This window comes from Amorphotheca resinae (assembly GCF_003019875.1).
Source record: "Amorphotheca resinae ATCC 22711 unplaced genomic scaffold M430scaffold_3, whole genome shotgun sequence".
NCBI lineage: Eukaryota > Fungi > Ascomycota > Leotiomycetes > Helotiales > Amorphothecaceae > Amorphotheca > Amorphotheca resinae.
Genome location: NW_020194473.1, coordinates 1,920,406 through 1,944,104, shown reverse-complemented (window position 1 = coordinate 1,944,104; position 23,699 = coordinate 1,920,406). Strand labels below are relative to the sequence as shown.

Below are 23,699 nucleotides of genomic sequence, written 5' to 3'. Positions count from 1 at the left end.
TTCTCTCTCATCAAGGGTCCCTGAAATAGACACCAAAGAAATGCATGCTGAAGAAATGTAAATGTGGTGGGGGGGGGGGGGTTATCGCCGTAGCATGTAGGAGAGATCGGGTAGACCTTTAATGATGTCCGCCACGATGCGATCTTGCTCAATCTCTTGTCTTGATTTTCCCCCATTTCGTCGTAAAGGCTCAGGAAAGGGGCTGCCAAAACTGACAGATTTGGATGCCGGCTTATGTTTTGGAGGTGATGCAGGCTTGGGCTGTGGCGGGGCGCGTTCAAAAAAGGAGAAGTCTGCTGATGCCCATGGGTCGTAATTGCCATTAGCAACGGTAGTGACTGCCGGTGTAGCAGCTGGGGAAAATTTGGTTGTGGTTGGTATGGCGGTGTTCGAAGTAGATGTGTTCATTGATGATATGCCGGGGGTTGACCTCATATTGCTACGTGTCTTGGGAACGAGGATCTGATCAAGACTCGCAGTGGGTCTGTGACTTGGAACTGACGGAAATGTTGGAGGTCGCGTATCAATGAGGGTCGCTTTTGATGGCGGTACAGGGCCTCCGATGAGACTTTGTGATTTCTTGTGGGTCAATCCCCGCCAGGGCGGCGGCGCTGGAGGGGCAGTAACAACTGGAGAGGATACCATCTCACCCCAATCATCGTCGGAATCCCCGGATAGACTTGTTATAGCAGGGTTAGGTGGCAAGGATGGAGCTGAAGTCTTGGTTATGGGAGGAAGAGTATTTGGTCCATCTGTGTCAACAGGCTTCTGCTCAGCCGGCATCGTAGGAGTATGGGTAAAGCTAGTCGACAAAGGCCGTGGTGGAATAGATGATGTTGACTGTCGAGGTGTTGACCAACTCGGCGGACTTGGGATGGGCTTTGAAGCCGGCCCCGGAAGAGGAGGTTCGGATTGGGATCCAGCACCCCAACCGAAACTTGCTACTGGGAATTGGACATTCGGCTTGGTATCATCCGACTCCTTGGTAGACCTTGCAGAGCTTCGTCGTCTCTGTTTAGATGGAGAGCGAGCTTGAGACGTCGAGCGCGTCTTTACGAGGTCTTTGGGCCACTCCCTAGGAACCTCAGGAACGGGCACAGTAGCTTCCGGAGCTTGTAGCTTCTTCTTCGCACGCTTCGCGGCAAATACAGAGGCAAGTGGCACGGGTGCTGCCTTCGGATCATTCCAACCAAATAGAGAACCATCTTTGCCGCCACCACCAAGCACTACCCGCCCACTTATACGATCTTCTTCCATCCATCTTTGAACAATCTTCAGTGTTTCTAGACGAATTTGTGACTGGGCCCAGCTGATGCTAACGTAGTTATCCTCATCTCCACTATTGTGCTTCCGCATACTACCATACCGCGATAACCTGTACCACGTCTTACGTTGCTCCAAAGACGAGAATGAGTCGTGGGGGATCGTATCCGGTATGAACAGCTTCTCAGCAGGGCCTTCGAATTTCAGATCTGGATAGAGTTTGTCCACTGCTGACATGTCAATATCGAATTCAACCCGACCGAACTTTTTCTCCGGAGCCCGTATTGGCCGAGCGTATGCCGCTGGAGCGCCCAAATCTTTGGGACCTTCGAGCGGTATATTTTCCAATTCATCATTGGCTGGAGCAATCGCAACAGCCTGGTCTTTGACTTCAGCAATGTGCTCGCTGATCTCGGATTGCCCATCCTCAAAATCCCCGAAGTCATCATCGTCATCTTCCTCTTCATTTGAATCCCCCTTATCCTTCTCGGCAACCTCAATGCCAACGTCAAGGCGGATACCCTCTGGATTGAGTGGTTCCTCTACACCATCTTCACGTCCAGAACTCTCGCTCCTCCGGACGCCAACAGGCTCCTCAATCTGTGCCTTCGCAAGCCCATCAAAATGCTCAACTAATTCCTGTATCTTCGAAGAGACATGCCTTGTAGCCTGGGATTGTTTAGGTTCCTCATCCAAAGATGTCCTGGGCGACTCCGATGGGACCTCGTCATGTTGACTGTGGTCTGATGGAGAAGTGGACGGCCTCGAGGATTCGTCGACTTCTTTTCCGGTTGGGCTTTGTTCTGCTACCTCCGTTGGGAGTTTGGCATCATTGGAACCATCCACAAGACTGTCCTGCACAATTGCACCGTCTCCTCCATCCTTCTCGGGCATTGAATCATTGGTTTCGGGTAATGGCTCCCCGTCTTTGTCCACGCCCGAAGCATTTGGAGGTTCCACATGAAGTGTGCTTTCAGACCCAATGTCAGTATCCTGGCTCTGCTTCTCCTCTCCTTTCTCCTTGTGATCCCCGTCACTTAATGCTGTAACCGTAGCCCAAGGATCTGGGGAGGGTTGTCGAAGAATTTCTTCGGGTTTTGGTAAGAGACCCGGTGACAGTTTCGGTATGCCATCATCAGATATTGCCTGTGGTTCACCCCAGCGTGGCGATAGACCTCTTTTCTCATTCTTTGTCAGGTCCTTGTCCTCCCGAACCTCCCATCCACCACCCACGCCATCAAGGCCCTCTCCGCTCCCCCTTATATCCTGCTCCCCCGGCAACTCCGCCCAATCACCAAACTCATCGGCAGGAACATCCCAAGGACTATCCGTTGTTTCCCTCGGGACCCCATCCTTCCCCGTAGTGAGCGGCGCCAAGTTCAGTCCATCAACTCCTCCCTTCGCATTCGGGATTGGGATTGGGTGTTGAAATTCTTCTGCCCACGGAGAGCCCCAAGGATCGTCCATATCCATAGAGGTGAGAGAGGCCTCTCATATTGTTGTGCTGTAGCGCATTGCCATGCTGTTGTTGGTAGAAGCTGCGCCAACTGGGTTATTCATGGAAATAATAAGTTGCCTGTCCAGGACTCAGGGTCCGGGATAAGCGCGGGGCGGAAAAGCAAAGGGCCGAAAGCGGGCCAAAAGCCGACCCGCTAATAGATTGATAATCGATAAGAATTTCTTCCAAATCATCGCCAGCCAGCTTCTACAATGCGACAACTACACGGCACAGGACATTGAATGATTTTTGGATATTCAAGATGTCACTCGACAGAATCAAGCATATTGTCCTTGTAAGTACACCCCCGAAAATTGTGGGAAATAGCGCTAATAGCAACAAGATCCTCTCGGGCAAAGGTGGCGTCGGAAAATCCTCCACCACAACCCAACTCGCCCTCTCCCTCTCCCTGGCTGGAAAATCCGTCGGAGTCCTCGATATCGACCTCACTGGCCCTTCAATACCACGTCTCTTTGGCATAGAATCCGCAAAAGTGACCCAGGCGCCCGGCGGGTGGGTTCCCGTCCCCGTCCACGCTGCCGACCCCGCTACAAATACTGGGGCTTTGTCATGTATGAGTTTAGGATTCCTGCTGAGGGAGAGAGGCGATGCAGTGGTTTGGAGGGGCCCAAAGAAGACCGCTATGGTGAGGCAGTTTCTGAGTGATGTCTACTGGGGGGACCTGGATTATTTGCTTATTGACACCCCGCCTGGGACGTCGGACGAGCATATCTCGCTCGCGGAGACGCTTCTGAAGACTGCCCTTCCTGGGCAAGTCGCGGGCGCCGTGGTCGTCACTACGCCGCAAGCGGTTGCTACTGCAGATGTCAGAAAGGAGCTCAACTTTTGTGCGAAGACGGGGATAAATGTCATTGGGGTGGTCGAGAATATGAGTGGATTTGTATGCCCAAATTGCTCAGAGTGCACCAACGTTTTCAGTAAAGGCGGAGGCGAGGTCATGGCACAGGAGTTTGGGGTTAAGTTCCTTGGTAGCGTCCCGATTGATCCGCAGTTTGTGATGTTGGTGGAGACAGGCAGACGACCGGTATATCCGGTGGGCACGGAGGTGAATGGCCTTGACATTGGGGGCCAGACGCATGGAAACCCGGCGGCCGATGTGAAGGATCCGGAGCAGTTGGTGCGAAAGTACCAGAGTTGTTCGTTGTGTCCACTCTTTGGGGATATTACCAAGGCCGTCACGGAGGTGGTAGAAGGCCGGGTATAGACTGCCTGGCCTGAGAAAAGACCTGGTGCATAGCGAAGGCGTTTAGGGAATCATTGGGCATTTTCATGGCAGGCTGGTGGCCAGCTACATATTGGTTCATAGTAGAGTGATGATGGATTCTATCGAGCTTCAAATCTATACCCAGTTCGTCAAAATATCTATGAGTTCAGTCTGAAAAATAGCATCTGGGCTGGAAGCATCATCACCGCTGAAGCTCTCGTGGCAGGAAAAGGAAAGCGATCACGTGCCATGGTGGGGTATCGAAGCCGCCAGATGTCAGCGGCAGGGCTAATCCTATTACGTACGGGCGAGACTGGCGGAAAAAATCCTTCACACTGACCGTCACCATCATCACGACAGTTGCGTTTACTGCCTCTCTGTTTCTTCTCGTCGACATTCCAGACATTCTAGAGCTCTTCTTCTCCTGAGGCCATAGAAGCTTGATCAGAAACTCAAACGTGGGTAGGCTTGCTGTCATATGAGTCGTGTGCCTGCGCTGACAATGACGAAGTTGAACCAGGTTTCTATCAACGAATCCACGACTCCACGACTTGCCAACGACAACCCAAAACGAAAACCTCCGCAATCTCGATGAATTCCATACACAATTGAACCTGCAACTATTTTGCACTCTGTCACAGGCAGTGTCTTAGACCCTGGACTGCGGCACCGCAAAACTTTCAGAGAGCCTTTCCAAAATCCCCTATGAGCACCAGAGCCCTTCTACGATTCCTATCCAAGCCAGCAAAGTAAGTTTGCTCTGCGGAATTTATGACAGCTTATTGGATTATCCTTCCTCAATTTCTTCTGCCACCCCAAAATGCTGACCTCTACTCTTTTCAGGCCTCGATAGCATCAGCCACGCCCCACCTTCAACTCATAACCCTCACCGAATATCCCTTATTGCAGATAACCCTCGTCTGCTAGACCCGATATCCCTCTACGGTATCGGCTTCTACCAGAGCGAGGATACCGACAAAGGAGTCAATATTCCTCCAGCAAAGGACTTCTTTATTCCCTTGTGCACCCGCCCTCCATAACGTCCCTACGAGACGTTCGATTTATCTCCCATTTAGCTGGCGCCGCCAGCACACTATTAACTCCACGGTCCTGTGGGCCTTCTCTTCTCAGGCGGACACCGCAAGGTTCGTCTGGGTGGCAGATAGTGCTTCGCAGTACTAGCCAGCAAATTGCCTCAACCTCATAAATAATTACCGGGCCGCATTAGACAGCAATCGATACCCGCCTACTTGTGTAGATATGGTCAACCTTGAGATTCCATCCTCATATACGCTCTCACCTTCTGAAGGTACACCACATTTGACTATCAATCGAGAGGCTACTATTGATCTCGATTCTAGCAATGCCTTTGAAGGTAAGAATGCAAGGTCACTCTGGCATGGTCACTTCTGACTTGATTAGGACCTGAGAAGCTGTTGGAGGTCTGGTTCGCTCCAGCACCCGAAGCCCTCCCCCCCGGATCTCAAAAGAATGGCTTGAAAGCCGTGACAGTCGATAAATGGAAGGAAATGTTGGATCAAGTCAATTGCAAAATCCTTTCGGTGGTTGAATCTGAGCATGTCGATGCCTACCTCCTTTCTGAGTCGAGCATGTTTGTCTTCCCTCACAAACTCATCTTGAAGACCTGCGGTACTACTACGCTCCTCTTCGGACTTCATCGTATGCTGAGTATTGCGGCTGTGGATGCCGGGTTTCCATCTCAAAGCACTGGTTCCATAGACAAGACCCAGGTAGCAGCTACGCCATACCGAGTTTTCTACAGCCGAAAGAACTTCCTGTTCCCAGACAAGCAGCATGGACCACACCGTAGTTGGAAAGAAGAGGTGAAATATCTTGATCACATGTTCACAGGAGGTAGTGCGTATATGGTCGGCAAGATGAATGGGGATCACTGGTACCTCTATCTGACCGCGCCAAACACTACGCTTGCTCCATCACGTACCCCGGAACACCAGAGAACGGTCACCGAGACAAAGGTCCTGCAGGTTCCAGCCAGTACGGCCTTTGCAGTTGGGCAGAGTGCCTGGCGCACTGATGACGAGACTCTTGAGGTCCTCATGACTGATCTTGACCCAGAGAATGCCAAGCAATTCTATCTTGAACACGCGAGTGCGGTCGCGGAAGAGAAGTATTCAAAGAGGGTTAGGGAGGTCGCCAAGGAGGGGTCGGAGAGCTTAGGAGATTTGAATGGGGAAAGCATGACGAAGTCCAATGTCAGTCTGAGCGGAACCAGCGCATCGGTTCATGATGATACCTTCGACGTCTTCAGCAACACCTCTTCGGATCACAGCGCTTATACTCCTGATTATGATGTTGACTTCCCCGAAGAGCTCAGTAGCCAGGTCGGCACAGAAGGTCACTCTCTTGGTACGGTTGTCTCCGAGGCTTGCGGTCTTTCGGAGGTTTATCCGACTACTATATATCCCGATGCACGTGTTGATGCCTACCTGTTCACACCATGTGGATTCTCTGCCAATGGTGTCATTCCAGCTCCGGATCAAGCAGGTACTGCCACGCACTACTTCACGGTTCATGTCACTCCAGAGCCTCTGTACTCCTATGCGTCCTTTGAGACCAACGTTCCAGCACGCCGAAGCGGGGGTGAAACAGCTGAGGTGATCGAGCGTGTCGTGGATATCTTCAAGCCAGGTCGGTTCAGCGTTACGCTCTTCGAAGCCAAGGCTGATCCAACTGAAGTCCGCGAACTGGGCTTACTGGGCGATTCCGCAGCAAATGCCGAGGCGGTCGAGAGGGGCAGGATCAGGAGTGCGAGAATGGACAAGATCAAAGGGTACAGACGGGTGGACAGGATCGTGCATGATTTCGACGGATACGAGTTGGTGTTCCGTTACTACGAGCGTAATGACTGGGATAGCAGTGCTGGACCGCGACTGGGAGAGATGGATGGCTGAATCGAAGGGGGGTTTCTTTCCTATGCAACATCCCTTACCTAACTCTGCTCTGCTTTGTGTTCTTATTGGCTCCACTCTCTTGGACGGTCGAGTCCGCCCCGGCGTCCTTCACTAGCGCTTAATTTACCCTTAGACGATAGTCCCCATGGTGCTCGAGGGCAGCCTTCGTTCCTTTCAATAATATATGAATTATGACTGGCAAAAGAGTTCACTGACACACAATGCACTTCAAGAGAGGCGACGGGATTGTAAGAGCAGTAGGCCGACAGCAAGGCGATCATGACGGGCATCGCATGAATTAAGCATAGCCCCGAGGGCTGTGGAAAAAGTCTTCAAATCCAATGACTGTACATGTGCAACAAGGCCGCAGAAACACGTCCGTAGGAACCCGGAAAGCGAATGGATGGTCTTGATTGATAGGTGACGAGGAATATGTAGTAGATGAACCCGTACGGCAGACGCCTCTTGCGGCTCAAGAGTCAAGACGGTGTGGAGGAGTGTCTGGCTCTTGAAGATGCAGCTCTAAATCTCTGGCCAACCCGTCTCGAGCAGCAGAAAAATCGCGTCTCTTCATCGCGGGGACGCGCCCTCTCCTTAAATGGTCGCGTCGGCCGCGATGCCCCCTCCCGCCCGTGGCCAAAAGCGGTTACCCCGTGATTCAACCCGCGGCGTCCGTCCATTCATCGCGCGCCCTTCCCACCGCATAAAGTTTAACGCAGACGCTCTTCACGACTCGCACATCCTCGGTCTTCACGCCGCTCTTCTCTCTGAACTCTCCTCCCTGTCGATCCCGCTCTTAGGAATCCCTCCCCTCCTCTCCCTCCGTGTGATTGGCTCCTGTCGCGCAAGAACACGCTGCAAAACGCGTCGGTCGCAGAACACTACTGCAGTTAAGGGCGCTGTGCGAGGTAGCAGTGAGACTTGTGATATTGTCCAGGAGCTCAGGTTTGGCTTGGAGGGTCGCAGAGGCAGAAGCAGGGCGCGCCCGCTGGTTAATTAATATATCCAGCATCCCTCCCTTCCTCCCATCTCGAAATCCCCCTCTCCTCTTGTTGTGTTGTGCTCGTCGACAACAATCAAACAACAACAACAACAACATTGTCCCCGACGCGCACCGGACATCTGTCTGTCCTTTACCCTCGGTACTACCATTGCCATCTGTAGAGAGAGCATTTGACTTCCAAAAGAATTGAACGTCCGGCACGAGTCTGTTCTCTTTTGCACCCTCACGATGACTACCATGGCAGCTGCGAGGCAACCCTTTGCTCCACTGGAGGGATCACGCTTGCAGAACCTCACGAGTCTCAAGAATCGTCAGAATGGTATGCTCAATTGACCCATCAGCTCACGCCTCGTTCTCCTAGCATGAGTCTTACGTCTCCTATAGCATTGCCCTCCCTCAACACGCCAGTCAAACGTAAAGCAGCGATATTCGAAGACGATGCTGAGAATGTCGATCCCGTCATCTTCCTCTCTCCCAAACGCTCCAAGTGTCCCGACAGCAGCAGTAGCAAAGATTCTGCCGTAAAACCCGTCAACTACCTTCTTACCAAAGCCACAACACCATTATCCAGCGGCTTCTCTTCCCTGACACCCACTGCCTCTGCACGTCGACCAGCTTCCACCGCCCGCTACCCAGCGCCCAGAATTAACACGGAAATCTCGAAGCCATCTCCCCTCTCCGCGCCTGCTGGTCGTTCTCCAACTCGTAAACGCATTGGCATTCTTAATCGCCGACGAACAGGCTCGCCCTTCGCCCACATCGACCCTCCCAAGTTCGGTGCATCTAATGGTCTAAGGTTCAGCATTGATGCTGCCCTATCTGGCACCATCCCCGGATACGGGGCCCGTCGACGCCAAACCTCCGCCGCCTCAGCCAGAGAAAAGAAGCTGCCAGTCTCCCTCCACCAGCCCGAGAGCAAGCGCTCCTGGTTCTTCGACATCCACGAAGATACAGATGAGGAATTGGCCACAAATCTCATGGAGCACTCTACCTGCACCCTGGATATCAGCAGCGATGAAGAAAGTCGCCTGGCACGCATGAATGACGAGCGTGGCAAAGAGAATGTGCCTCCTCTAGACGACATCTCTCAAACGCGTACGAACCTCTCTGGGCCCACTCAATCCGAGTTCTCAATAGCAGACGTTAAAGCAAACGTCCACGCCGCGCGACACCAGCGCCAACTGGAAGAGGGCGCGATTGAGATTGACCGTCGCCCGCTCAGTGAGATGGCCGCCGAGGACTTCTATGGCGAGGGATGTGATGGCGATTCGGTGGTCATTATCCCTGCCGATCCCTCCGAGGAAGAGGAATCCGGGGAGCGGGAACAGCCGCCTGTGCCCACCACAGTCGGCTTCTCTGCGGAGGCTAAGGGCAAGGGCAAAGAAATTGAGCTGGACGTCGACCAGTTGATGCAGAGAGATGTCTTTAACGCTGGGCCAAAGGCGGCGCTGCTGCAGCCGATCGAGAAGGCCGAGGTGGGATTCCAGGTCTGGGAGAGTGAGAGTGCGAAGGGTGACGAGTAGTGACGAGTAATGAGTGAGGGTTGGGCGTCTTGTGGATCTGTCTGTTTGGTTCGGTCGGTATACCTCGGCGTTTTGGCTTTGTATCTTTATAGCTTGCCGGAGGTGCTCTGTTATTGCTATTCTACGCCTACCTAATTGAACACGACTTCCTCCTACCTCATGAATCTTTCTGTGGGTGAAGCGGGAAGAACTCCGCGATAGAGTTACTGCATCAATTACTTATGCGCATGCATGCTAAGATCGAAAAATCAAAGAACTCTCTGTGGACCAAGCCGTCTCAAGCTGACCTAGTGTTTGTTCGAGGCCATCAGCTTGACGAGTAGAAAGGACGCAAGCTAGAATCAAGATAGATAGGCCCTGGCCTCGACTCATCACGAGAATGATCTCAGAAGTAGTACCTTATAATCTAGATGACCCTCAAGATATATATATACATGCCCAGGATAGATCAACATAATATCACTAGGTAGATTTCTATTTGTATACCGACCGATTAGCCGTACGATATCAACATACCTTACCTTACCTTAGTTTACTCGATATTGACCTATCTGCAATGAAAGTTCACTAGCCGTCCATTGATTTCTAGAGCTCGCAAATCTCTAGGTACTGTTTTTTTTAAAGCAGTATGGTGGACCGAAATGGAAGCTTGCATGTGGCTGGCTTAAAAGGTGTTATATATATTATCAGGGTGGATGGGATTGCTCTTTGACTGACCAGACCACTCACTTTGTGGTTCCCCAGTTTGAAAGGAATACGATCGATCGATCACTTTAATAATCAAGAAACAACCTCACATTTATTTGGCGACTTTCTAAATTACCTAGTTCTGATTGTGTGAAAACTACCTACCTACTTCTACGTCCTATTTTGTTCTTCACTGTCGTATTATCTTACCACTACCACTACTAGAAGCCAATCTATTCATTCAAAAAAAGCCCCGAGTAGGTACCTTAATAATTAATCGAGCCTTCGAACAAAAGAAAGCTCTTCCCCCCCCGGAAACCACCAACCAAGTCGTTAATCATTGGACCCCGCATTCCGAGGTACCTTACCTTACATAATCTCTTCTTTTAGCGATAAAAGCTAGGCTTTAAGTAGTATAGCAACGTAGCTCGGGACGAGCCGATACCAGGTGTCTTAGCGGAATAAGAGGATTTTTTGTTGCATGTCGCAATGTGCTGCTAAATCTACTTGCATGCAGTTGTCGGTAGGTAGGCAGACAGACAGATAAGGTAGACAGCGAGGCGGGCTTTTGAAGCAGAATGTGTACCTTAAGGTACCTAAGACTATTGATGATGATGATGATGATGAGAAAAAAATGGATGATGGTAATGAATAGATAGATATATCTGGAATTAAAGGAAATTGATTTATGGGTTCAAGTCTGGTAGGTAGGTAGGTATGGCGGGCGGATCTTGATGGTTGATTGATTAGATTGTATGTAGCTTGTTGATAAAGGTTGCGTGTACGCTGAGTTTTGATTTTGGGGGGAGATTTTGGGGGGAGATTTTGGGGGGAGATTTGAGGAGGAATTGACTCATGCAGCCAGCAACTCGTGCTCTGTTACTTTGTTACTAGAGGGAAGTAGGAAATCTTATAAGGAATATCAGGTTCCCACTTATTACTTACCTACCTACCGACCTCTACTTATCTTACCTAAGGCAAGGTACCTTAAGTAGAGCCATTTTGGGTTTCAAAACGGGGGTTAACCACATAATATCACTCCAAATATGCAACGAGGCAATATCTTCCTGATCTAAAAGAGATAATAAGATAGAATCAAGCATTGTAATTCTCAGCCTGTTATAACTTATAAGAGAGTTAAGCAAAACCAACAACAACAACGCGCGGAAGTCATTGATAAATCAATCATTAATCCGCACTCTATTTACCCTGCTTCCTAGCACTACTCGCCGCCCACGGCCTGAGATCTAAAGACTGTCAGCAGTCTTGGGTTTGGAGAATAGGCCGTAGCGGGTGGTGGCGTGGCGCTGGAGGTCGAGTTTTATGTTGCGGGGGGGTGGGAGGAGGACGAATGCTTTGAGGTAGTTGGTGAGAGAGTGGCGAAGAGGCCGGGGAAGGGTAGAGCGGTAGGAATAGTAGGGCAAGGCGGGTAAGGTGAGTATAGAGGAGAGAGGGAGAAGGAGAAAAAGGAGAACCTGAAGGTCGAGGGACGTGAGCTGGAGATGGAGGATATAGTATATATGGAATTGAAGAGGCGATGACGATGCATTGGCAGGGACATAGGTAGTCCGCCGCCCAGACTATCCTTCCCTACGAAGCCGCAATTCGGCAAATAGGGGAACGAGAGCCCAGAATCAGTGTTTAGAGGAATACCGTTGCGATATATCTAATTCAGAGAGAGCCAGCCGTCTGGTACGGGAACCCGGAGTTAAATCCTCAGAAATGGATCGTCTCTAGGGGTAAAGCAAGAGATCAAGGCTCTCGATCACCCACCCTCTTCAGGCCTTTTTGTTGGCTCGTCGCATTTCCTCTGGATGCCGCCGAGCTGCTCGTTGATCTCCTGGTTCCTACCCGCAAGTTCCATCAGAAATATGGAGACATCGCCGTTGGATTCTCTTGTCCAAGCCGGAATGCTTACCATCCAGCTCTTGTGTCTTCCGCTCTAATTTATCCAGACGCTATTTATATTCTGGAAGTATTGTGTTCAGCGTACTGACAACTGTGTTAGTTCCTCTTCCAACGTTCTGCAGGCATGATTTGGTTTTTGCGTGCTCGTTGGTGTAGTCTTGGAGAGCTACTTTGTTTCAGATCAGATCATCGATCCATGTATCTATGCTTGCCTGCCAAGGGGCGAACTCGTCCGCTTCAAGGTCTCGATGCCTACGACTCAACCGCCGGCATTATTCTGAAAGCTCTCGGGGACTATAAGACCGGTCCCAGTGTTCTCTGGGATGTGTTGGACATGGCTTGTGATTCGATTCCGGAACTTCTAGAGGATGCCAGACGCTTGTCGGCTGTGAGTTGAAAGCCTCTCAGCTCTGTAATGCGGGGTTGACTTTCATCTCTGAAGGTCTTGAGACGCGTAATGCGGATGCCTGTGTCTCGAAACCCCGAGAGGTCGTTCAGGGCCTGGTGATATGTCCGCAAGCTTCAAGCCCCACGATACCGGACTCTTGGTTTGCGCTAAATACTTTTCAAGATTTATCCTCGTCAAGTACCACTTGGACATGATTCGGACTTGCAACCCTCGAGCATGAATGATCCCGATCGTGACCGCTGAAGACCACACGCTCAACTAAGCAGAGAAGAAATAGAAGACAGCAGTGTTTCCCAAGTTTGCCATTATGCCTAGCACCAAGACTAGATAACCAGGTCAGACGCTACATGTTTAAACGTCGTTGAGATCTGCCATGTAATGTACAATATTCTACACCTACTCCGTCCATGCTATACATGTCGCTATGATATCCCAAGTGGCTTCAGAATTCTCTCCCTCGTAACTCGATTCGCAACGTCTCCTCCCTTCTGGAGCGCTATCGCTCCGATTATAGCATATAGTGTCGTCGTAAGAACAGCATCGATACCGGATGCGTCCAAATTGGCCGGCTACTTATCGTCAGTCTCAGATCTCGAGGGTCTAAAAACCATCTTACCATCCGCGGCTTCCATCTGATAATCTCCTGCATGCCCATCTGGGTCGCCAAACCCGCAAGACGCTTCTTCGTCAAGACTTCTCCGACCGGTACATCAGTCAGGTTTGCTAATCCTTCCAACGCAGGGTGTTTGAATGGAACGCGGTCGTCTTCTGGATTTGGCAATGACTGTGTCTTCGTGGCTACTGGCGAGTGTAGCAATGCTAGACTCATCTGGAGATTCAGAATCCGTCGACCTGTATTGCTCAGTATGCGATGGCCATGATCCGCTCTTCAAAACATACCGAAAAACGCCAATCGGTCATTGAACCCTCTTCGCCCTTGGTCAAAACTCTTGTGTGTGATGGCAAGCCATTTGATCTCGTCTGTGAGAACGGTATCCCCCCCTCGGCCCAAAAATCTGATATAGAATTGATCTAGTAATTGCGGGTCGTTATTGCATTCCCAAGCCATCTCAGGATTCTTCGGCTTTGCAGGAAAGGGTGCCTTCATCCTTTCAGGCGTATATGACCATCTTGGCCGCTCTGCCTTGTCGTTCTCATATGGGACATCGGGTCTCGGTGAGGATACTGAAAATTGTCGTACGGAGGGGCTCCGGGAGAAGCTGGAACCGGAGCATGGGCAGCTTGTCCGTCCCCGTTTTGCGATCGCTTGGAGTGATCGACTCGTTGTTTTCGATGCCATTGTCCTTCTCCTGTCCCAAGCTCGGTGGTGGAGAGTCTGAAGGTCGTCTTCCATGTCCCCAAGGTAAAGGTACATAAATTATTTTGGCGCGAGACGCTAAGCTTCTTTGAGCGACCCTGCATCGCGCCCCCCTACCATCGCGACAAGGACAAATTGATATCGAGATTCACATTTGCGTAACCATGACCCTTGATTTTTGGTAATTTGTCTGATCATGGCTGCACACGAAAGGCTGAGTAAAACAGCTATTTCTTCACCAACATTGCTCCAACAACTAGCCGCGGTTCTTCCAAAAGACGTCAGTTTTAGGATATATCACCTCTCAACCCCTCCTACACGGACGTCCGCAATATACTCAGCTCCCCCAGGAGGCCGCCCTGATCGAACGTACTGTGAGAGTCATTTTTTGTCTGCCTCCATTCAGACACAATCGAGAGAGAATCCCTCTGAGAAAGTGGAAGTGTTGGTCTTTGCGATTGAGGTGTTGATCTACTCCACCGCCTACGACACGACATTTTTCGTTTCCAAGGCAGATTCGACTGGATATCTACATCTTCTGAACCTGCCAAAAGGAATACCCTCTCCCATACGAGAAATTAGCGGCACCTTTTTACGGCACCTCGTCGAACAACATCAAAGACCAAACATTCAAAGCGTTGTATCTCTCTTCGCACGAGCCCAAGATCAATACCTGTTTCCCGGGAGCATCGAATATAATGGCAAGCATGTTCTTGATGACCGAGGGCTAGTACGATGGTGGTGTCGGGTTCTCAATCCCCTGATTGAAGAGACGAAAACATCAGCAGAGTCAGATAAATCCCAATGGGAGGGAGTGAAGGGCTACTTGATCGTGCCGGGTCTCGATGCTCACGAAACAAGTTCATACATTCCGAGAGCAACAAGGTCACTGTGGACAATGGGCCATCCTTTAAAGCAGATTTCGAGACATCCTAGCGACGTCCCTCCAAGATGCCTGATCCCACACTTTCCAGACGATCCAAAGGCCCGATACTTGGATGAACTTGACGATGAGATTACAAGGGGTCAAAACAGTGCAAGTGGACAGTGGAAAAGCGTCAAATCCATAGACCAATTTTGGGACATGATGGCGTTTCGACAGGAGTGTTCTGCAGGACGACTAGTAGGCTTTATATGGATTGTCTTTACGCCTTCTATTCAACGGCAAGCTAGAGAGTCAGATGGTGATAGCCAGATGACCCAGGACGGTAATTCATCTGTGTCGCCAGTTCCCGATCATCCAGATCTTTCATCCACCCCATTAACAGCTCCCTCAAGCCAGATTCCCTCAAAAAAATCATCCCTTAAAAGAGAAGAGAATGGTTTCTTCCAAGTCTCCCAACAATCAGACCGTTCCTCGAAGCCTCGTACCCCAAAACGGAAAAAGCTAACTGGGCCCATCATCCCACGTCAACCACGAATCAAAACCGAAAATAGGAATTACCTCTTGGAAAGGCCTGAACGCACCGCTTACTATGTATGGTATCCTGAAAGCAGAGGTCAAGTCATCGTCGATGAATCAGATTACAAACGCATCACGGAGCTCCTCCTCCGTCTGGATTTTGCAAACCTGGAACTGGCAAGCTCCAGCTCGAGCAGGTGGATCAACGAAGTGCGATCTGGGGCCTGGGGCAGCATGGGCGATGCTTGGGGTCAGACCGTGACTGGCACGAAGGTCGTGGAGAGCCGGAATGCAGGTGAGGCTGTTGGTGTTACTACACTTAGCACGGGACTCGTCAAGAAGAAGAGGAAGACCGGCGCGGAAGAGCAAAAAGAAGCACCTTCTGCGGTATCGAGCAATGGCACTGCTCCGCAGGTCAATGTCCTTTCGGCTGGTATGACGGTTCGGAAGAAGGCTAAAGTATGAACTGGCTTTGTACATGTTTGCTGTTATTCGGCGTTAGGGGGTCCTTCGACAGGGGAGGGGCGGGCATATTATGGAGTTGAGCGTTTGATATTATAAAATACCCAGGATAAAGGTGCTGGTATGAAAACGACTATTGAGAATATCCCGCACTCATTATATGATCCAAAATACTCTTCTACTAAAAGGAATTCGCCTGGTGTGTTTCCGTGGCATAGGATAAAAACAGTGTTCCTGTATCTTCTTTTCACCAAATCCACTATATTCAAGGTTAGAGTGATGAGGTTGCAACTCATTCATCACCCCAAGCTCACTAGAAATCTTCTGCTCTACCTACCTTACCATAGGTACCTGAATACAGAGACTTTTCGGGAATGTGTTCACGTGATCGCACCTTTCTTCCAACCTTCGGCGCTAACCTCTCCTGGTACTAGCTTCCTTGACCCCAGTCGAAGTCTGAAAACTCCAAAAAAATATCTTGAGGCTCAAGCTCGATCAAAAGCCGCAAACGCAACTCTTTCCCAGCACAACTGCACGGAACGCGTACGTTTCTCAATATTCCTCGACCGTATTTTTTCGCACGCTAACACACCATCAGCATCCTCGCACAAAAAAAAAAGAAAACCAGCACCCGTTGTTCCTCACGCAGAAATCGCCCAGCCATGCATCTCATGTACACGCTCGACGCCTCCGGCAAGCGCATCTACACGCTGAAGAAAGTAGTTAATGGTGAAGTGACCAAGTCTGCGCATCCTGCTCGGTTCTCACCGGATGATAAATACTCGAGACATCGGGTTACGTTGAAGAAGAGATATGGGTTGCTCATTACGCAGCAGAGTGAGTCTTTTTGTTTTTCCGGTTGAGGGCTTTTGCTTTTAATGTTTTTTTGGCTTGAGAAACGGCGAGGAGATGATTGCTAATTGGTATCTGTGTGTGCTGTAGAGGATCTGAAGGTTTTGGGCCAATAAGGGGAATGCAGGAGGGGTGTTTGCTTCTAGGAGGGAGGGGCATATCGTGGAGTATGGGAGTTAGGTGGTGTTTGAGATATTGTTGCGATTGCTGCATGGATATTACGTCAAAAAGGTCATAAAAGATTCCCAAGTTCTATCTATCCTGTGTTCCGTATATGACCCTTTCGTCCCATTTTCTTCGACGCCGGCAATGTCATAATTCGAACAGACGAAATCAACGTCTCTTCTTCGAGTTCACGTTCCTCCCAGCTCCCACTTTCGGCCTCCCACCCGCTCTGGCTCGATCACCTGACAGGATACTAGGCAAGTAGTCCTCATCCATCAAATCCCTCTCCTTCTTTCTCCTCGCCCCTGTCATGGCTTGGATGTATTCCTTTTGATCCTCTGCCAAGATCAAACTCTGGCCCCATCCTCCCTTTCCTCCTCCTGCAACAAGCTTCCCATTCGACGAACCTGCCACTGGCTTCGGGATGCTATAAACATTCCCTCGGGTGTTCCATTGCATGTTCTTCTTGAGATGTACCTTGAAAGTACCATTTTGATCTGTTGAACACGATGTTCGAAGTAACGTTGGTTTCCCGCAGCGAGGACAGAATTGCTTGCTCATATCCTTTGTGATATCAAAACACGCATGGCACCGTAAGACCCAAGTCTTAAGCTGCCGTATTCGCTGTAGAGACGGAGAGAGAAGGTTGATGTTCATGCGTAGAAGAACATTTTGCATGGCAAAATCGGAAGTGATGATTGCGACTTGCATTACCTTGGGTTCATCTTGAGGTTCGGCTGAAGAGTTTGCGTCCTTTTCTTGGTGTTTCTTGAGGTTCGAGGGTGTGATCCAGCCCTCCTCATCGGAGTCTTCCGATCCTGAGACTTCTACTTCTTCAACCGTATGATCGGATTCTGTGGTTGGCTGTTCTGAAGAAGGTGTAAGGCTAGACTCCGCCGGGTTTGATTCCTTGTTTTGGTCATCCGGCGAAGAAATATGAGTGGATTCAAGGGATTCTTCGATAGTGGTTGTGACAGGTTCATTAACCTGCTCGGGGACTGTGGCACTCGTCTCAGGTGTAGTCGTCGGCTCAGATTGTGTCGGCGTCTCAGCCTGTTCTGCAGGCGTCTCCGAGGAGCTCTCACTCTTCAGAGAAGCAGGTGGCGCTCCATTAAGTCTTTTTTGCCCCGGCAAGCTTCTTAACCGCCAATCTCCATGGTTCCTTTCGCACTCTAGCTCGTATGCCAATGCCATCAGGTGTATATCCGGACGACTGAGCACCTCCAGATCCCCAGTCCTCCTCGCAAAGTCCGTGATGACCTTTATGCTTGCTGCTCTCGGTGATCTCAACGTTAGAAATGGCAGTAGAGTCGATTCTACTCGAGCTCTTGTCACTGCGTCGCGGATTTCATCGATAACGGCCGGGATCGTGAAAAGCGTTTCGGCCTGTCCTAGGAGGGTTGAAACAGATGGCTCATTTTTGATTATCGGACCTGCATCAATAACTAGACTGTGTATCGGTTTCGGTGCGTTTGAGGCCATTTTTGCTGCGTGGGTAGCGACTGAGGTTGAGATTTGGCGGGGTATCGATTTCAGAATTTCAGAAAATACTTTCCCGAAATCTATCTGCCAGGCAGAATGTGCGGGCGGTGAATGGTTTTCTGGCACGTGATTTGGCCTTCAAACATCTGATTACCTAATCTTCGGGGACCTGTTTTTCCAGCTCGACTGTTTCTGTCACCTCTAGACTCCCTAAGTTCGTCTTGTATTCATGATTGAAGCAGTCTGGTCTTAATAAAAATCTGTTTGTCCTTGCCTCTAAAGCTTCGTCGGTGCATGGAAATGTTGAGGAGGGTAGTTCCCGGCTACTTTACAGACAGACTCCTTCAGAGTTCAGCAGTCTAACTCTACTGAGTTTATTTCCTCTTCTTGGCCAAGGTAAGTGCGATTGCGATTTTAGATTCAGTCTATAATCCCTTCTTCGTCTCTTGTGTTATGTTTCTCAAGGAATTCTTCGGTACCGCCTGGTCTCCTCTTCGTTCATCGTTCGGTCCTGCACCATCATTACGAGCATTACATTACAATATTTTCGGAGACCAAAAGAACACTCAAGCATATCCTCCAGATCCTCAATATGAGCTCTAGCGGGCACTTAGATCCGTCTCCACCGCCGCAATATGCCAATGGTCTTATGAATGACAGTGCTACCTACGGAGCAGAACGACGAATGAACCCTCCTTATGCTGATGTGGTGAATGGGACGGCTCCCCGTTACATTCCACACGGATTCCCCGTACAGAATAATTTTCTCTATGGCAATCGGCCCCACGGAGTGGACGTACAAGGTTATCCAACATACGCGGGTGTTATACCCCAGCAGTACAGCCTTCCTCAGAACGGCTCCCAATTTCTGTACGCTACAAATGCGGACCCTTTAGATCAAATTGTTCATTTTATGGCATCAAACAAGGCCTGCCGCTACTTTATGCTCGGAATATGTACGGAACAATACTGTGGTTGCACGCACGATGCAACGTTCCGTGACACACTCATGGGGACTCTTTTTGGAGATGCTTGGGAGGAGCTCCACCGCTATGTTCAGCAGAAAACTCCGACCAGGAACTTATCGAAAGACCATGCGGATATAAGTGTCAAAAAAGACCAAGAAGCAAACCCCGTCAGCGCTCCTGTTATCGGAGAAGAGTGCGAAGTCCGGGCCTCTTTACCCAAACTACCGAGCACTTTGAATCCTGCGGCTGGGATATATATGCCTTCCTCGATGTCAGTCACACATGATCAGACAGAGAGCAGTGTTTTGATGGAGGAGGAGAAATTGGAAATTCAGGCGTGTGCTGATTCTGAAAATATACCAGCCCAAGACTCAGTAATAGAACCCACCTCGCCCGCTCGTCAGCATGGACGACACAGACAAAAGTTACATGCAGTTCGAGATCGAGTGAGCGTGTGGGGGAAGGCGGCGTGGAGGAAGACGGCCAAGACTCGTCGAAAGACGAACAGCCAGAGCGATAGTAAGGCTGCGCTGGAGCAAGAGGGGCCGTGATAATAATGGTTCCACGAACATGGGTCCTGCGTACTTCACGAGGCATCAGATTATTACGAACTCGGCCTTCTTTCGATCGGCGAGAAGCATGCAAAAAACCAGAATACATGACTCTAGATGACTAGTAAATCAAGACGTTCTGCTATCCTCATACTCTAGCCGTAGAGTATAAATTCCTACGGAATATGGATCCCTTGAATGCTTGGCTTCCGTAGCAATATTAGCTCTCTTCAGTCTATCCCGGCTCGGGAGAATGCCCCTGGCTCGCTCCTCGTCAAGCGTCCACATGTAGCCCATAAACTGACCTGATTTCCACCCCTCAGATACAGACCTAGAGTATTTCGACTAGTTGCCTCTCTGCTCATCACACCCCAAATTACCAGACTGGAATGAGAATATGCGCCCGATCACGTGCAGTTGTCTTGCCCCTTCCGAGTTCGCTTATTTGTTGATATATTTCACGGGCCACAAGCTCTTCATTCTTTGATACAAATGCGATGCGAGCAAAGTGACCTCGTGAATTTCAGACCGACTTCATTCCTCTCCGCTCGCAGCTCAGATAATCCCATCTTGGGGTGGACTAAGTTGCGGCATCTGCACTCCTGCTCTTCGACCTCGATGTTGCGCGGTACACGCCTGCACACCCTTACATTCCTTATACCCCTTTCTGATAGGGTGCCAAGTTGAGCTTAATAAAAGCTCCTTCAGAAACATTGACGACTTCTTGGGATAGTGGCAAGTCCTACTCCGCTGTTGAACCTCTCCGCACAGTGCTATTCCATCAATTACTTATTATCCACGCATGACCAATCATTACATTTGGCTTCAAGTGATGTCGGCTTTGGCGATATTTGCCTTTCTCAGAAGAACAAGAATCAAAGCAACACCCGGACACTCGTCAAGTTTGCTATTGGATAAATCTGATTCGACCCAGCTGATGTTATCCATCTATCACTTAATGTTCCCCATGTTTTCACATCGAGCATGAAGCGGATATGAGCTGCAGCCTTGCCACTCCTAAGTTCTCTTGTCATAGGACACTTTAGAAATACTGCCAGGTGTTTCTCATAAGACCTAACCTGTTTCGATGCAGTCAACTCCACTCTTGTGCCGATACGAAGTCTGTGGTCGAAAATTATGGTCAATCCCTTCTGTCAATCCGAAAATTGACAAGTCAAACATCCAGTAGTTTGTTTTTTGGTGCATGTAGTATGGGAGATCCTTATCCTCCTCATTTATACGCTGTCACTTGCAGGCGGAGGATGCAGAGTCTGCACCTTTCAGTATTTGATATGTCATTGGTCGAGGGCTGCTACATGAGCTTGAAATACCTCGCCATGGGCGAGGCAACATTGATTTAAGGAACGAGGCAACCAAGCTAACGAGAGAGTACGCCCGACTACTATGAGAGTCGAAGGACACTCCATGCAAGTCCAGCTGACCCTTGACCACGACTGCAGGAGGACAAAATATAAGATGGCAGAACCCGCCTATTCGGAAGCGGTCTTTATTCGAGTCTCATAGAAAATCATGTCTTCGAGAAACAATGCCTTCTTTCTTGGTCTGTCCTCCTCGCATTTCATGCTGTTCTCTACTCTAAACTTTTGACCGGTCGCTAAAATCTTTGCAGATATCTGAGACGTATGATTCGTCAAACTTCACCCACACCTTGTGTGGAAAGAGGCCTCACACTTGAGGGACAGCCGAATCACACCTTATCTCTACCACACGAATTGGCTAACCGTTTTGCCTTCTGGCGACGGTAGCCGCTCAAGTTATAGCCGTGAGGACTCCTCACTGCGCAGAGCCGCACTGAACTTGCCGAGAAGTTCCCTTGGAGGGCCTTGGACTATCCCCCTCCTTTCGGGCTTGTCGATTCGACTCTTGCCCTCCGGGCACTTACACTCCTCTCAATTTTCGCGGCTGATTCATCACTCACGGCGCACAGCGCCTTCCCTGCATTCATAGGTGTCAGACCGAGGATCCCAATAATATTGGTCTAGGACATCACAGAGTGATTGCTCTTGGCCTAGGGGAATGGACAGCACCGGAACCATTAACCATCCAGCATCTCAGTGATACGTGTACTCCTGCCCAAAATCACATGTTGGCTCCTCTGGCTTTTGCAGGGGTACAGTCAACTCTCCCTCGTCGAACAGGTGCCATAGTTTCCAGGCTGATGTGCGACCACACAATTACCAGCAGTCTACTATTCAGGAAACGCATCTACTGATAGTCACTGGTCTCGAGACACCCTGAGGAAGGTATTTGCTCCTTATTCGCAAGGATCATGTTCTTGTGTCATCTTTAGCAAAGTGTTATCCTTTCAGCCAATTCCTGCTAGCATTATGACGATCATTAGCTCGATGGTTACTCTCTTCTTTGGATTATGGTACATCCTGCAATGCCAAGCAAGCCTGCATATGGGGGCCATACTGCAGCCAATCTCTGGGGAATACTATCAAACAAAACTATCGCAGTCAACCAGATTCAATCAATATCGTCACGCGCACTAATGTAAGTACTGGGTGTCCAGGATCAAGGATGCCGCCTGTTGTCACTTTAGAACGGGTAGAGACCGTGTCTCATCACTACCTCCCTTACCTTTTCCTTGCCATCGTCTACACTTGTCGTTTCGATTAAATCTCGGTCAACTCATCTGTTCAGAACATACGAATGCGTAAGCTAGTCGTACACTGTCGTATCATCATTTCCTACCTTACGAATACGATATGGGCAGATCTGTAGGTCGTTCGCTCGGTATTTGCTCTGCATGTTGTGTATGTCTAAAGAAATACTACAGAAACCAACGGGAAAGTCTTCACGCGGCTTTTCCTCCAAGTCGGCACAACAAGAACAAGGACCATCAATCTCTCCCCCTTATAGTTTTCTCTTTGTCGTCGATGAGCTACCTATAAACGACTCTAGCGAAATTCCACCTAGACTGGATGAAAATGGGCGCTGGTGTCCACCGATTTACAGGGACGGGTTCTCTCCTCCACATCCAGGACATCTATACAGGTGGAGAAATGGCGTGGTCAGCGCAATAGGTCAACCGAACATCCAGCTCACTCCTTATGAAACTACGACGGTATTCTGGTGTAATCCATTTAATCAGTTCTTTACTGCAATAGAAGATGTCAGTACGTTCGATATGGCCACCGCTCAGTCCCCCTGTGATCGTTGGTACCCTCTAGCATTTGAGCATGAGGGAAACTTGTCTCTAGTCCAGTTCGTTGCCGATCAAGAATACCTCGCTAGTACAGGAGCTGGTGCAGAACCTGGCTGGATCCATAGATTGGGGCTAGATTCGTACAGATGCCCATATGAGCCATATCCTGGTGCACCTAGGGCTCGGGGCCTTGGTGGAGACCTCTCCATCTTGATAGCCCTGATATCATTCAGTTGCTCATTTAACAACCTGGACCGCGCTCTGTTAGAGGAAAGAGCATGGCATGATTATCGTTGGAGAGGCCACAGCCATCACCATGGGCGTTAGTCACGCGAATCAGATTATATACGCTCCACAGATTGCTAACTATCCGGCAGGACGTCCTGAGAGAGGTGTTGTCGCCAGGATCTATCTTGACCCCGACAATCATGGTTCTACGGAGGAAAGATTACGAGAACTTGAAAGGTTTCCGAACGGACTCATTAAATGAAGGAGAGAACACTTGGCATCCAGTTATCCCATCGCCTATCACTTCGCCGTGATACCTTGAGCATCATCACCACCTTTGAAAGGAATTTCAAACTTGTTTTAGGTTTATTCGATTCTTAAATCTGCCTCAGCATCTTCTCTCACTTCCAAACCTGATTACGCTTTTACAAACACCCCCCTCTGCCGATTCAAGGTCTCGCTCCTTTCGTTAAGCGGAGACCCTTCTTGTGGCGGTTTACGATGGAGCTGTGGAGCTGTGGAGCTGTTGAATGATTGACGAACTAAATACGGGGGACTTGTCTTGATTTACATACAATGTTTTCTTTCCGCAGTGAAATTGAGTATTCATTTCATAATCAATTGCCCCAGGTAGTTTTATACTCGTGAGA

The 23,699-nt window shown here is 49.7% G+C and overlaps 10 protein-coding genes across 10 annotated transcripts; 7 read left to right on the top strand and 3 right to left on the bottom strand.

Annotated features, from left to right (window-relative positions):
* Positions 1-68: 68 nt before the first annotated feature.
* M430DRAFT_33865 (hypothetical protein) lies at positions 69-2,806 on the bottom strand. Its single transcript, XM_024866447.1, has one exon. The coding sequence runs from the start codon at positions 2,734-2,736 to the stop codon at positions 82-84; it is 2,655 nt and encodes an 884-aa protein (XP_024723403.1). The 5' UTR covers positions 2,737-2,806; the 3' UTR covers positions 69-81.
* Positions 2,807-2,960: 154 nt separating this feature from the next.
* Positions 2,961-4,137, top strand: M430DRAFT_136201 (hypothetical protein). The gene is made up of 2 exons (XM_024862447.1): positions 2,961-3,056; positions 3,105-4,137. Exons 1-2 carry the CDS (start codon positions 3,024-3,026, stop codon positions 3,984-3,986), a joined length of 915 nt encoding a protein of 304 aa, XP_024723402.1. The 5' UTR covers positions 2,961-3,023; the 3' UTR covers positions 3,987-4,137.
* Positions 4,138-5,246: 1,109 nt separating this feature from the next.
* On the top strand, positions 5,247-6,919 carry M430DRAFT_98232 (hypothetical protein; the record flags this gene model as incomplete). Its single annotated transcript, XM_024870106.1, has 3 exons — positions 5,247-5,361; positions 5,409-6,171; positions 6,241-6,919. The coding sequence occupies 3 exons, from the start codon at positions 5,247-5,249 to the stop codon at positions 6,917-6,919; spliced, it is 1,557 nt and encodes a 518-aa protein (XP_024723401.1).
* A 1,231-nt stretch (positions 6,920-8,150) lies between these two features.
* M430DRAFT_17274 (hypothetical protein) lies at positions 8,151-9,445 on the top strand (the record flags this gene model as incomplete). Its single annotated transcript, XM_024863638.1, has 2 exons — positions 8,151-8,241; positions 8,307-9,445. 2 exons carry the CDS (start codon positions 8,151-8,153, stop codon positions 9,443-9,445), a joined length of 1,230 nt encoding a protein of 409 aa, XP_024723400.1.
* A 3,296-nt stretch (positions 9,446-12,741) lies between these two features.
* M430DRAFT_136191 (hypothetical protein) lies at positions 12,742-13,776 on the bottom strand. Its single transcript, XM_024862446.1, has 3 exons — positions 13,350-13,776; positions 13,066-13,301; positions 12,742-13,018 (listed from the first exon to the last, which is right to left on the bottom strand). The coding sequence occupies exons 1-3, from the start codon at positions 13,747-13,749 to the stop codon at positions 12,872-12,874; spliced, it is 783 nt and encodes a 260-aa protein (XP_024723399.1). The 5' UTR covers positions 13,750-13,776; the 3' UTR covers positions 12,742-12,871.
* A 138-nt stretch (positions 13,777-13,914) lies between these two features.
* Positions 13,915-15,829, top strand: M430DRAFT_33861 (hypothetical protein). The gene has a single exon (XM_024866446.1). The coding sequence runs from the start codon at positions 13,964-13,966 to the stop codon at positions 15,632-15,634; it is 1,671 nt and encodes a 556-aa protein (XP_024723398.1). The 5' UTR covers positions 13,915-13,963; the 3' UTR covers positions 15,635-15,829.
* A 464-nt stretch (positions 15,830-16,293) lies between these two features.
* M430DRAFT_17271 (hypothetical protein) lies at positions 16,294-16,599 on the top strand (the record flags this gene model as incomplete). The annotated part of the gene is made up of 2 exons (XM_024863636.1): positions 16,294-16,468; positions 16,574-16,599. 2 exons carry the CDS (start codon positions 16,294-16,296, stop codon positions 16,597-16,599), a joined length of 201 nt encoding a protein of 66 aa, XP_024723397.1.
* Positions 16,600-16,627: 28 nt separating this feature from the next.
* Positions 16,628-18,151, bottom strand: M430DRAFT_117438 (hypothetical protein). Its single transcript, XM_024861669.1, has one exon. The coding sequence runs from the start codon at positions 18,128-18,130 to the stop codon at positions 16,817-16,819; it is 1,314 nt and encodes a 437-aa protein (XP_024723396.1). The 5' UTR covers positions 18,131-18,151; the 3' UTR covers positions 16,628-16,816.
* A 571-nt stretch (positions 18,152-18,722) lies between these two features.
* M430DRAFT_40532 (hypothetical protein) lies at positions 18,723-19,673 on the top strand (the record flags this gene model as incomplete). Its single annotated transcript, XM_024867406.1, has 1 exon — positions 18,723-19,673. One exon carries the CDS (start codon positions 18,723-18,725, stop codon positions 19,647-19,649), a length of 927 nt encoding a protein of 308 aa, XP_024723395.1. The 3' UTR covers positions 19,650-19,673.
* A 2,600-nt stretch (positions 19,674-22,273) lies between these two features.
* On the top strand, positions 22,274-23,428 carry M430DRAFT_216315 (hypothetical protein). Its single transcript, XM_024864546.1, has 3 exons — positions 22,274-22,393; positions 22,453-23,143; positions 23,199-23,428. The coding sequence occupies exons 1-3, from the start codon at positions 22,382-22,384 to the stop codon at positions 23,309-23,311; spliced, it is 816 nt and encodes a 271-aa protein (XP_024723394.1). The 5' UTR covers positions 22,274-22,381; the 3' UTR covers positions 23,312-23,428.
* The last annotated feature ends 271 nt before the right edge of the window (positions 23,429-23,699 follow it).

What these genes read in the sequence shown, in the direction of transcription:
- M430DRAFT_33861 (XM_024866446.1), top strand. Translation starts at nt 13,964, where the DNA reads ATGGCTGCACACGAAAGGCTGAGTAAAACAGCTATTTCTTCACCAACA.
- M430DRAFT_117438 (XM_024861669.1), bottom strand. Translation starts at nt 18,130, where the DNA reads ATGGCCTCAAACGCACCGAAACCGATACACAGTCTAGTTATTGATGCA.
- M430DRAFT_33865 (XM_024866447.1), bottom strand. Translation starts at nt 2,736, where the DNA reads ATGGATATGGACGATCCTTGGGGCTCTCCGTGGGCAGAAGAATTTCAA.
- M430DRAFT_136191 (XM_024862446.1), bottom strand. Translation starts at nt 13,749, where the DNA reads ATGGCATCGAAAACAACGAGTCGATCACTCCAAGCGATCGCAAAACGG. An exon ending in TGACCGATTGGCGTTTTTCG is followed by an intron (nt 13,302 to 13,349) that starts GTATGTTTTGAA and finishes TGAGCAATACAG; the next exon opens with GTCGACGGATTCTGAATCTC. An exon ending in TCAGATGGAAGCCGCGGATG is followed by an intron (nt 13,019 to 13,065) that starts GTAAGATGGTTT and finishes GACGATAAGTAG; the next exon opens with CCGGCCAATTTGGACGCATC.
- M430DRAFT_136201 (XM_024862447.1), top strand. Translation starts at nt 3,024, where the DNA reads ATGTCACTCGACAGAATCAAGCATATTGTCCTT. An exon ending in GAATCAAGCATATTGTCCTT is followed by an intron (nt 3,057 to 3,104) that starts GTAAGTACACCC and finishes AATAGCAACAAG; the next exon opens with ATCCTCTCGGGCAAAGGTGG.
- M430DRAFT_216315 (XM_024864546.1), top strand. An exon ending in CCACAGCCATCACCATGGGC is followed by an intron (nt 23,144 to 23,198) that starts GTTAGTCACGCG and finishes ACTATCCGGCAG; the next exon opens with GACGTCCTGAGAGAGGTGTT.